Consider the following 13,251-nt stretch of genomic DNA (forward strand, 5'->3'; position numbering starts at 1 on the left):
AGAAAGAAAGAAAGAAAGAAAGAAAGAAAGAAAGAAAGAAAGAAAGAAAGAAAAGAAAGAAAAAGAAAAAGAAAAAGAAAGAAAAGAAGGAAGGAAGGAAAGAAAGAAAAGAAAAGAAAAGAAAAAGAGACATCCAGGTGTGGTGGCACATGCCTATAATCAGGAGATTATTCTGGGCACATGCCCAGAACTCAGGAGGGTGAGGCAGGAGGATCACCTGGGCTACATAGGCAAGTTCAAGGCCAATCTGCACTATATAAGGAGACCCTGTCTCAAAAAAAATTAAAGAAGGAAGGGAAGGAGGGAGGGGAGAGGGGAGGAGAGAAGGGAGAGGAAGAAGGGAAAAGGGAAGGGGATGGGAAGGCAGGTAGGCCAAAGTCCAAGGTGGTTACAGGAAACACCCTATCCATGGAAAGGTGGGGACAACCGAGTTTAACAGCACAGAGTGGAGGTGCCAGTCCCTCTCTGCATCCCACCTCCTTGTCCTCTGCCTGCAGCAAAGCAGCTGCTAGGTCCTGTCTCAACCCTCCTCTGCTCATCAAGACTTCTGCTCCACCCTGGGGTCACAAAGCCACATTCCCTACTGAGGCATAGGGTCACAAGTATCTAATGACATTCTGCTAAGGGTTAACAGGCATCTGGGGTGTCACCCAGGTAAGCCCTGAGGACTTCCTACAGAAGTCAGAGGAATGGAAGCAGTGCTCGGGCTCACTCTACCTGGCCCTGCGTCCCCTACCCTGCATCCAGGAGAAGGTAGACTCTGCCCATGTCCAGCCTTCTCTGCCCTGTAGCTGGGTAAGGGGTGGGTAGTTCCTAGTGGACTCCGCCTGTGTCCTGGGCCCTCTACTCTGCAGCCTTGTAAGGGGTGGGGTGCAGGTGGCCCCCAGTGGACTCACCTGTGTCCTACATCCCATCCTGCAGCCTGGCAATATGTTGAGGGGAGCCTAGTGGACTCTGCTGTGTCCTGGAACCCCTGCCCTATAAGCCTGGTAAAGGGTGGTGTACAGCTGACCCTAGTGCCCAACCAAGAAGTGGTCCTACAACAGGAGAACCCAGTGTTTCCCCGCCCGCTGGGGACTCCCCTTCTGTACCCAACCCTGGCAGGAGAAAGGCTCCATCCCAGAATGTCCCTGCCTGAAAGGGCTGGCAATCCCCACACACACACTGGGAATGAGAGCCCGGCTTCAGCTCTTGGCTCCACTAGGCAGTGGACAGCAGCATGAGGAAAGGAACTGCTGATCTAACTCCTGGCAAATGTGCGTGAGGACAACATTTCCCAGACAGGGATCTGCATCCCAGCTCTGCTGAGACAGCTCAGCTCTTTCTTCAATGGTTCTCAGTCAAAAGGGCCATTTTTCTTCTTTCAGTAAATAGTTACTCACATCTGCAGTCTCTAGTTCATCCAGACCCTCCAAACCATCCGCTCTCTGTATATCAACTCTAAACCCCCAAAACGAGCACACGATTCCACATCATACATGAAATCCTCCACTGTCAGAACCAAGGATGCCTTTGAAAATCATAGCCAAGCCGCCATTATGCGCCCACTTAGAAAGGAAGGAAACCATGCACTGTGAATCACAAGCTCTTTCCAGGAGTCCAAACAGGAGCAAGGCAGGAGGAGAGGGAAAAGGAAAGAAGACTCAAGAAGGAGAATGAACCCCAGGAACCTGAGAACCCAGCCCACACAGGGCCCACCACAGGCCAGGGACACTTACTGGGCCACTGAATGAGAGGAACAGCTTGAGGGTGGTATCCTCAGAGAACGGGGGGTGCCTGGCCACCAGGTTGATGAAGCGCTTCAGGGCTCTCCTCCGGCCCTCGATGAATTCCCTGTCAGCTGAAGAAGGACACAGGGTCACCATATAGTCGGCCTCACTGAGAGCACCTCAGCACCAAGGTCAGCACAACCCTGTGGCTGGCCAGGGCACCAGACAGGCCATACCCATACAACAGACACTGCGGGGGACTAAGGAGCAGCACAGCCCCACTTCAGGCCCCCTGCTTATCATCAGAGGGTTCAGGAGCTCCCAAGGAGAGCTGAGATCAATTTCAGTCAAGACTACTGGGCTGGGCTTGGTGGCAGAACACCCGTAATCCCACTTCCTCAGGAGGTTGAGGAAGGAGGACTGCAAGTTTGAGGCAACACTGGGCAACTTAAAGAGATCCCATCACAAAATAAAAAAGGAGCCAGCCCCAGTGGTGCACTTATAATCCCAGAACTCTGGAAGGCTAAGGCAGCAGGACCAAAAGTTCAGTCCATCTGAGGCAATTTAGAGACTTGGTGACCAATGTCTCAAAGGCAGAGGAGGCCTGGGGACACAGGTCAGTGGTAGAGTGCTTGCCTAACATGGGCAGACCCCTGGGTTCAATCCCCATTACCATACAAACACACAAAAACAGACTACTGGGATCCACGTTTCATCTGTGTTTTTGTTTGTCTTCAGAAATGTCTCACTATATTTTCAGGATAGCCCCAAACTCCTTAGCTCAAGTGCTTTTCCTGCCTCAGCCTCGCAAATAACTGGCCTACAGGAGTCCACCACTGTTCCTGGCTTTTGGGAATCAAGTCTGATTCATCACTCTGACCATCTACATTGAAGCCATTGTCTATAATTCCTTTTTTCTTTGTTTTTTTTTTTTTGAGACAGGGTCTCACTGTGCAGTTCAGGCTGGCCTTGAGCTCACTTTGTAGCCTAGGCTGGTCTCAAACTCACAAAGATCCTCCTGCCTCAGCCTCCAGAGTGCTGGGATTACAGGCATGCACCACCACACCTGGCTTGATCTAATTATGAACTGCTGTTATTTGGGGGAAATAGTTTCACTTCCAGGAAAAGTGTCTTGATGCATTAAGGGTCTTCAAAACTAACCACAAACAGAAACAGTCTTTAAAATATTGTAAGTTATTGAAAAATACAGTCAGATGAAGCCACACCCCTCCTCAAGACCAGAAGTTGTGCTGTGTCCAGGCTGCACTTAGATAAATTCCGGGTCCCAGGATGACAACGGTACATGCGATTAACCAGCTGACTGCAATATGGGGTGTAAACAACATCACTTTGTCCATCCAGCTTCTGCTCTCACCAGTCTTAGCATTGTACCGGCACCATGAGGGCTACAGCAGCCTGTCCCACAGTGTGCAGGTAGGGCAGGGAAAATACCTTGTTATCAGACTTTGAGCTCCTTGGCGGCCAGCAAGAGTAGTTATGCCCATAGTAAGAGAATTCAGAATGCTAGATATTGGACCATGGAGAATTGTCAAGTTTTGCCCCCTCAAGTACACAGCTGCTTCGAGATGGCTGGAAAATGACAGAAAGTGAGCTGGCTGACTTCGGGCACTGGCCTTCCCCCAAGTTTATTTGGATTTAGAGAAAATGTTATAAGAGGGAAAACCAGTGAGATCCTGTGCTCTGGAACCCTGTGAGGAACAGGCCAGTCCAGGGGTCTGCAGGCTGCCCACGACTTCCCACTTTCCCAGTGTAATTTTCCAATGCCACAAGGAACATATGGTGGCCATCTGCAGAACATATGGTGGCCTATAACATGGAGCTTGGATTTCCACTAACATCTGCACCTGTCCTCTTCCAGTCCACCCAATGTATCTCAGCACCCACTCCTTGGGGGCTCAGGACTTTGTGAAAGCACAAGAACCAACTGCAGTCACACAAGCAAATGGGGTCTGGCCACCCTCCCGGGAGCTCTGATGGGCCTGGTCCTGGCCCTGGAGAGACTGGGTTTCTTCTCTCACACTGGGACAAAGAGGGCCTGGGCCTCCCTACATGTCAGTGGTGTAACCAGAAGGCTCTGGGGGGCAAGAGTGACTGGGTCTCAGCCACAGCAGTAACTGTGATGGCCAAGGGGTTAGCCAGCTCCATTCAGGAATCAGGGCAATGGGCATGGTGGTGCACGCCTATAATTTCAGCACTAGGGAGGCTGAGGCAGGAGGATCCTTGTGAGTTCGGGGCCAACCTGGGCTACAAAGTGAGCTCAAGGCTAGCCTGAACTGCATAGTGAGAACCTGTCTCAAAGAGACCAAAAAAAAAAAAAAAAAAAAAAAAAGAATCAGGGCAAGAGCAATGTCCCATCTGCACTGGGGTCCATCACTGAGCCATGCAATGGCTGGCTCAGCCCCGCCCACATCTGGGCCCCGCAAACCTGCTTACCTCCCAGCACTCTCTTGGGTGGAAGGGCCGGCACCATGCGGTACGGGAACTTGTGCAGCAGCATTTCATGGAAGACGACGAAGTCATTGTACCGACGGCACACGGAGGTCTTGAAACGCTGTGAGAAGAGGTCCAGTGCTCAGCCTGGATATCACAGCCTTTCAGCATCCCTTCCCCTCCCTCCTGCCACTGCACAGCACCCGTGAGCCCTCCTCTGTGCCCCAGTTCCTCATCCTCTCTCGCCAGGCCTTGGCCAGAAGGACCAATCTTAGAATCCTTCGCTTCCAATATAGAGCTGCTAATGTCCGGATGGCTCTGTCCTGACAAGACTCCTCGGGGCGCTGTTCCGCCCTCGGGAGGCCCTGCCCTCCCCTCCAAGGCCAGCGCAGAACGGTCATGCATTCTCCGCCTTGCTGACCACACTGCCAGCATCACTCCCCACTGCCAAACATGTGAGCCGCCACCCAAGCACCAACCGAGTCTCAACAGTGAGTGACTGCAACAGCAGATACTGCACGGCCACCAGGTCAGGACATGAGCGAGCACCAGGTTCACTAGAGTAACCTAACAGCGTCTGCTCTAAGACTGGACACAAGAGACATGCATGAGTAGGAGTCTCAAAACTAAATATACTGCCCAGTAGGTGTGAGGCCTCAGATTTAATCCCCAGGAAAAAAAAAATCTGGGGAAAAAAATAAAGCTCAGCCAAGTATGGTGGTGAATGCCTGTGATCCCACACTCTGGGAGGCTGAGGCAGGAGATTCCAAGTTTGAGCCCATCCTGGACAACTCAGCAACTTAGTGAGACCCTGTTTCAATATTAAAAATAGGAAGGGCTGGGACGTACCGCATTGTGAGGGCCCTGAATCCAATCCCCAATACTGCCACCAAAAAAAGAAAAAAAAAAGCAACAGGGATACAAAATACTAAGGCAAGAATATCCACCTCTACCCAGGCCACATCCACATCATGCCTGCCTGTGTTCAGAACTTACAACAAGCAGGGACCTACATGAGGAAACCTGCACCCAGCAGGCTGCCCACAGGTCCCTGAGAGCAGGGGGAGAGTCCACTCAGGTGGCCTAGGCACACCCTCCTCCTATACATTCACACCAGGCACCAACCTACTTAAGGAGCAGGCAGCCTAAAGCTAGGAGAAAGGCCGGCTCACATGGACAGCAACAGCTTCCCACCCTCAGGAGGTCAGGCCTGGAGCAAGGGCTGGTGCTCTCCAACCTGGACCCCACACCAGCCTGTGTCCAGGGCCCCAACCGACAGGAGAAGGTGAGAACCACATGATGCCTGACAGCTGTGCCATCCCTAAGGCGATCTTGGAGTGAGCTCCCTGAACCTCCACCTCCCTCTCTTGACAGCAGCACCCACAAGCCTTAGAATGGTTTAATCATAGGCTCTATCACTCTGTGCAGCCAGAGGTAATGTTGCACACCTGTAATCCCAGCACTCTGGGAGGCTGAGGCAAGAGGATCACAAGCCCAGCCTAGGTACCCTAGTGATTTATCAAGACCCTATCTCAAAATTGAAAAAGGGGCTGGGTATATAGCTCAGGTGAAGGCCCTAAATTCAATCCCAAATAGTGCAAAAGAAAGCCAGGCATGGTGGCACATACCTATAATTCCAGCATTCAGGGGGCTGAGGCAGGAGGATCACTGTGAGTTCAAGGCCAGCCTGGACTATATAGTGAATTCAAGGCCAACCTGAACTTCATAGCAAGACCCAGTCTCAAAAAAAACCACAAATAGACTCCCAAGACATAGGATCTCAGCGTACAATGGAGGCGAGGTAGACTGGACCATGTAGCGGGGCTGGCGCTAGCCAATCCCAGATGAAGGGATCCAAAGTCTGTGCTGCAGGCTGGCTGTGTCCCCTGGGCATGGGCCATACCTCTGATCCAGGGGCACAGACCTTCTCCCCTCCTACCACCCCAGCCTGGTCCACTCCCACCACCCCCACAGCTGCACACAGCCGGCCACTACCTGGCTGGACACCTCGTACTCCACATGCTTCAGGAAGAGCCCCTTCTTCTCCGGAATGAGCTCCACCTGCACGCTGTCCCTGGCCAGCAGCTCCTGCAAGGTATAGGGCAGCAGCAGCGGGTTGCCCTGCGGCATCTGCATTGACCTGGGGTCTGGGTCCCCCCACTCAATGACCGGGAGCACTGGAGAGCCTGTAGGAGAGAAGACACACGCCGGGTAAAGGTGGCTGCTTGGGATTCAGTCTCGCCACGCCCTGCACCAGCTCAGCACATGGACACTGGCCCTTGAAGCCAGACCCCACGGGACCAGGGACCCTCACTCACCAGCCACAGAGTCAGAGCAGCAGGTGCATCCCCTGCTGGAAAATTCACCCACTACCAGGAGCCTTCACCTGCTGTACATCCACACATTTCACATTCGTCTGACCAAGTCAAGTCTGGTCTCCGACGTGAGGGTCAGCAGACAATGTGAAATATTTATAGATTATGTCCAAATTAGAGTCTGTCTCCACATAGGGAATGGAATCATTCTGCACTACAAGCATGTACTAGGAGAAAATGAAATTTAAAACAAAAAGACTCTTTTGATAGGGCCAAGAAGAGGTTCAAACAAAAGGGTGTAATTTCTGTATATCCCAGTGTCTCTACAATTAACATGCACTGTTTTCAAAGGCCAAATGACATGTTAATCTGGAAAAAAATTCCAGCACTGTGGGAAGCTGAGGAAGGATCATGAGTTGGAGCTCAGGCTGGGCAACTTAGCACCAAGATCCTGCCTTAAAATTTAAAAAGGGCTGTTGATAAAACTCAGCATAAAGGCCCTGGGTTAAATCTCTAGTACTAGGGGGGAAAACTCTCTATATGCTTACAGCTGGGACTCCTACAAACCAAAAACTAGTAATACAACCTCCTTATGGAGATGTCACTCCCACACCAGTCACAAAGCACAAAACAGGGAAAGGCCACAGAGAGATCTATTGCCTAATTACTTGCCACAAGATAAAACAAGCACACAAGGAAATGAAGATTAAAAGTCAGTTTGGCTGGGCATGATGGCGCACGCCTGTAATCCCAGCACTCAGGAGGCTGAGGCAGGAGGATCGTTGTGAGTTCAAGACCAGCCTGGGCTATAAAGTGAGCTCAAGGCCAGCCTGAACTGCATAGTGAGACCCTGTCTCAAAAAAGACCAAAATAAATAAATAAAAGTCAGTTTGGCTTTTGGTACAGGGAAAAATCTAAATAGAAAAACTGCTTTGCTGGGTATGATAGTGATGAACACCTGTATTCCCAGCACTCAAGAAGGCTGGCTAGGGATATAGCACAGTGGCATAAGTGCCTGCCTGGCAAGCGCAAGGTCCTGAGTACCTGATTCCCGGTACCAAAAAAAAAAAAAAGAAAAGAAAAGAAAAAAGCCAGGCATGGTAGAACACGTCTGTAATCCCAGCACTTGGGAGGCTGAGGCAGGAGCATCACTGCGAGTTCAAGAGCAGCCTGGGCTACAAAGTGAGCTCAAGTTCAGCCTGAACTGCATAGCGAGACCCTGTCTCAAAACTACGAAAAAAAAAAAAAAAAAAAAAAGAGGTTGAAGCAGGAGGATCACAAGTTTATCCCAAGCCTGGGCGACTTAGTAAGACCTTGCGTCAAAATAAAAATACAAAAAAGTGGTCGGAGATGTCACTCAATGCAAAAGCCCTGGGCTCAATGCCTAGTACTACTAAGAAAACAAAACAAACACAAAAACAGTCTTCACAGGTAAAATGAACACAGTGGAGGGGAGAAGAGAGTACTCTGGTCAGCACTGCTGTGAGCACAACGAGGTTCCCTTTTCTGTTCCCCTGATGGTCTGCAGTGGTCACTGGTACCACTGCAGGTCGTTCTTAAAGCAGCTCTCCCATGCAGCGCTGGCAACATTCTAAAGCACATGGTGCCTCAGTTCTGTGCAAAGGATTCAGCACTGCAGGACTTACAAAGTGGCTGTGCTACCTGCCCTTGCAGCTTAAGAAGAAAATGAAGGAAAGCTGCAAGGGGGATACCAGAGGCCTCAGGACGCCCTGCTGCAGTTTCCTGCCACGCTCTATGCAATGATCTCTCCAGGAGTGCAGGCAGGGCCAGCACAAGGGCACAGGCACCTGCTTCTGCTGGGACCGGAATCCACATGACACCACGGCAGAGCCACTCGCACACACAGCTTGTGCCAACATGTGTGCATGTGTATGCCTCTGCACATCAGGATGTGTAAAAGTGCATGCATATTCCTCGGTACACCCAAGTATGTGTGTAGGGGTGTATGAGTGTGTATTTGTGTATATACATGGGTATTTGTGTACAGATCGGTATGCATGTGTGTATTTGAATGTATGTGCTTATGTATACTTGTGTGCATAGAGAGATCACATTTGAATGTGTGTGCATGTGTTTGTGTATGTATGACTATACTGGAGTGAATCTGAATGTGCGCTTGGGTGCATTTGTGTGTAACTGTGGATGAGTGTATCTGAGTGTATATGCGTGTGTATTTTTATACATACAAATATATCTGAGTGTGTGCACATGTATTTGTATATGTATACAAGTGTATGAATGTGTGTATTTGTGTATGTGTGCACATTTCTGTTTGAGTATGTGTGTGTGTGTGTGTGTGTGTGCGCAAGTCCCCAGTGTTTTAATAGCACATGTGAGTGCAGACCTCAGCTCTTCAGGGCCCAGTTCTCCAAGTCATCTGGGAACCCAGCTCCTTCCCCCGTAAATTATATAACTATTACACAGGCTCCTTCAGGATTAGGAAGGTCCCCATCAATAAACCACAAGCACGCACTGAGCACTGCTCTGGGAGTGCAGTGATGAACAAGGCTCTCTGGTGTCTGTCCACCTGGCAAGCAGCTATTGAGCATCTGGCTGGCAGGCACAGGCTAGACACAGCTACGGCCCAGGACCTGGCGGGCACAGCATGAAGAACACCTGAGAAGCCCAGAATGAGGCCCAAGAACACAGCTCTACCAGGCAGGGAGATGGTCTGCTTTGTTCTCTGATGCATGCAGACTCCTGGGAGTGTGGCTCAAGAGACATTTACTGAGTGACTACCTGATACTATTCAATTTTTAAGAATAAAAACCAGAGCATCAACCAGATGTGATGGCAAACACCTATATAATCCCGACTACCTGGGGGCTGAGGTGGGAGAAAAGCAAGTTCAGGGCCAGCCTGGGCAACTTACCAAGGTATGTCTAGAAGTACAAAGTTTTACATAGCTAGGGATATAGCTCAGTGGTAGAGCACCTGCCGAGCATGTACAGGGCCCTGGGTTCAATCCTCAGACCAACAACTAAAAAAGAGCATCTCCTGGCCAGGGATGGAATCACTCATCTAATCCCAGCACTCAGGAGGCTACACAGTGAATTCAAAGCAAGACTGAATGACTGTAGACAGCAAAACCTAGCAAAAGAAAGAAAGAAAAAAAGAAGGAAAAAAAAAGAACGAGAGAGAGAGAAAGCAAGCATGCATCTCTGGGAGGAAAGCAGAGCACTAGACCACAGAACATGTGTGTGTGAAAACAGGATATAATGAATTCTAAAAGCAGGAACTGGTAGCACAAGCCTACAATCCCAGCATTCTGGGAAGCTAAAGCAGGAGGGTCACAAGTCCAAGCTCTGCCTGCACAACTAAGTGACTCAGAATAAAATAAATAAGTAAATAATGGACTGGAATCGTAGCTCAGTGCAAAAGCCCTGAATTCAATAGCTAGCATCACAAAAAACAGAAAGAGCAGTTCTACCTCAAAAAATATCTACAAGTCATGTATCTGATCAGGGATCTGTATCAAGAAAATAAGTAACTCTTACAAACTGGCTTAAAAAAAAACAATTTCGCAATGGGCAAAGTACTTTAAGTCCTCCAAAAATGTACATGGGGGCAGAAAGCACAGGCAAAGATGTCCAGTGCTGTTATCCAATCACAGTACCAGCAGGACAGCACCACTAGTATGACACTAATGAAGAATTTTAAGACAATAACAAGACTTGGCAAGGATAAGGCAGGTGTTAAACGGTGCTATTGCCTTCAAAACAGCCTGCCAACCAGGTGTGGTGGTGCACAACTGTAATCCCAGCACTTGGGAGGCTGAGGCAGGAGGATCGCCATGAGTTTGAGGCCAGCCAGGGCTACATAAGCAAGTTTAAGGCCAGCCCACGCTACATAATGCAGGCCTTACCTCAAGAAAAAAAAAAAAGAAAAGAAAAGAAAAAAGAAAAAGACTGTATACATGTGTTCACTGGATCAGTGTACAGAACAGTCAGAAAGCAGAAAAAACAAAATTTATGAAGTGACAAAAGAATAAATAAATCATGAGGCAGCCATACAATAGCATGCTACTCAGCCTGAAAAGGAACCACGTAGAGTCATACTACCACATGGATGAACCTTAAAAATGTGAAGCTGAGAAGGAAGAAGATCATAAAAGATCAAACATAACTAGGTGAGGTGGCACACACCTGTAATTTCAGCACTCTGCGAGGTTGAGACAGGAGAATCGCATGTATGAACCCAGCCTGGGTAGCTTAGTGATTTTTTTGAGATTCTGTCTCAAAATAAAAAGGGCCAGGGATGTAGCTCAGTGCAAAGCCCCTAGTTCAAGGTACAATTTCCAATGCTACCTGAAACGTGCGTGCACGCGCGCACACACACACACACACACACATAAAGATCATGTACAGGATGATCCCATCTATATAAAATATCCAGAAAAGGTAAATCTATGAAAATAAGAAGGAAATTAGTGCTTGCCTGGGGCTGGGAGGGGGAAATGGAGAGTATCTGCTAAGGGGTAAGGGGATTCTTTCTGGAATGATAAATGCTCCAAAGTTCGTTATGGTCATGCTTACACAATTGTGAATACAAAGCATACTGCAAATATACTGACTATACTAAAAGGACTGCACTATACAATCACATGGTGACATATGGGTGCAAATAGTATCTATTAAAAACACACCAGATGTGGTGGCGCACACCTGTAATCCCAGCACTCAGGAGGCTGAGGCAGGAGGATTGTTGCAAGTTCAATACCAGCCTGGGCTACAAAGTGAGCTCAAGCCAGTGTGAACTACAAAGTGAGACCTTGTCTCAAAAAAGACAAAAAAAACAAACCAAACCAAACCAAAAACAAAAACAGAAAGCAGGTGATATCAACAAGATGGGCAGAGTAAAGCTCCAACCATGGCAACAACATGGCACTAGAAAAGCACTCCCGATCGACCCTAGGAATTCCAGAGTTAACCCAAGCTGTGCAACAATGCTGGGCACATTTCCTGATGTCTCTAACTGAAATGAGGCCTGCTGGAGGAGGGTGGGCCCTGAACCCAACTGGACCACAGCCCGTATCCCAGGAGGACAGCACATGTAAGAGGCACAAACATGGTCACACCAGCATGTCGCCACACCAGGGCAGAAAATGCTGGGTCCGCAAGCCAAGGGTCACCAGGGAAGGACCACAGGCAGCCCACAGGTAGGTGAGGTGGGAGGCTCTCCAGAGGAGGGCACAGTCCCACACCAGCTTCCCTCTGGAACTGGGAGGATAAACATGTCTGCAATTTGAAGTCACCTACTTTGTGGTACATTGTTACAGCTATCCTTGGAGAATATAATGCTACCAATGACTATTGAATTAACTGAGAAAAGTCAGTTAAAAAACAACAACAACAAAAAAAAACCAGCAATGACACCCAGGGTGCAGATGCGAGGGTCTACTAGAGTTGCCGTATTTATCATTATTATTTTTTACAGTACTGGGGATTGAACACCAGACCTTGTAAGTGCTAAGCAAATGATGTAACATTAGCTATATTCCCAGCACACACTATACTATTTTAAATATTCAATTTTGAACAAAAATTTGTAACACATGCAAAGAAACAAGAAAGCACAGCCAAATGCAGGCAGGAAAAAAATAAAAGAAACTGTCTTTGAGGAAGCCCCAACATTGAATTTAGGACACAAAGACTTTAATTTTGTTCAAGAATTAAAGAAAAGGGGCTGGGGATTTAGCTCAGCGGCAAAAGTGCCTGCCTGGCAAGCGCAAGCTCATGAGTTCGATTCCTGGTACCGGGAAAAAAAAAAAAAAAAAAAAAAGAATTAAAAGAAAATTAGCAAGGTGTAGTGGCACAAATCTGTAATCCCAGCACTCAGGAGGCTGCAGAAGGAGGATCGCACCTGTGTCAAAAAAAAAAATTAATAATAATAATAATCATAAAGGTGAATAGCTCACGGTAACACACTTGTCTGGTATGTGTGAGTGTTCCATCTGTACAAACTTTCCCCTAAAAAAAAAAGATAAATCCATAGAAGAAGCATTCAATAGCTAAAACAAGTTCCCAAGAAATGCTCACTCCAAAAAACAGAGTGAGTCCAAAGAAATAACCTAATGATACACCTCAAATTTCTAGAAAAAGAACAATCCAAATCCAAAGCTAGTATAAGGAAGGAATAAAAATCAGAGCAAAATGAAATTGAGACTAATAAAAATTAAAAAGAATCAATAAAACAAAGAGCTGGTTCTTTGTGTTTTTTTGTTTTATTTTTATTTGGTTTGGTTTTTGAGACAGTGTCTTGGTATGTAGCCCATGCTGGCCTTGAACTCAAGTCCATCCTCCTGCCTTAGCCTCTCAGAGTGCTGAGTTTATAGGCATGTGCCACCACCCCCAGGTGAAAGAACTGGTTCTCTGAAAGAACAAAACAGACAAACCCTTAGCCAATCTTACCCAAAAAAGGAAAGAAAAAAAACCAAATCAATGCAATTAGAAATGAAAAAAGGTTAAATCACAATAGATTCAGGCAAAATCCAACATTATTTTTATTTTTTTGTTTTTTTGAGACTGTATCTCACCATGCAGTCCAGGCTGGCCTCAAATTTGTAGGGTTCCTCCTGCCTCAGCCTCCCAGATGCTGGGATTATAGGTGTGCATCACCCCACACCCAGCCAGAAAATTATTAGCAACTTTTGAAAACCTGTATTCAAAAAAACTGGAGAATTCAGAAGAAATACATAAATTCCTAGATACATATGAATCACCAAAACTGAACCATAAAGATATAAAAACCCTAAA

At 47.8% G+C, this 13,251-nt stretch overlaps 1 protein-coding gene across 2 annotated transcripts in view; it reads right to left on the bottom strand.

The window, feature by feature from the left end:
• The window catches only part of Snx8 (sorting nexin 8), a 54,238-nt gene that overhangs the window by 12,805 nt on the left and 28,182 nt on the right, over positions 1-13,251 (bottom strand). For both annotated transcript variants that reach the window (XM_005397825.2, XM_013521218.1), the window contains 3 exons: positions 6,156-6,346; positions 4,164-4,281; positions 1,719-1,840 (listed from right to left, as the gene is read on the bottom strand). In XM_005397825.2, coding sequence (XP_005397882.1) covers positions 1,719-1,840; positions 4,164-4,281; positions 6,156-6,346 — 431 coding nt within the window. The remainder of the gene's footprint in view (positions 1-1,718; positions 1,841-4,163; positions 4,282-6,155; positions 6,347-13,251) is intronic.

The sequence above is a fragment of the Chinchilla lanigera genome, unplaced genomic scaffold, assembly GCF_000276665.1.
Source record: "Chinchilla lanigera isolate Chin_1 unplaced genomic scaffold, ChiLan1.0 scaffold00059, whole genome shotgun sequence".
In the NCBI taxonomy this organism is placed as follows: Eukaryota; Metazoa; Chordata; class Mammalia; order Rodentia; family Chinchillidae; genus Chinchilla; species Chinchilla lanigera.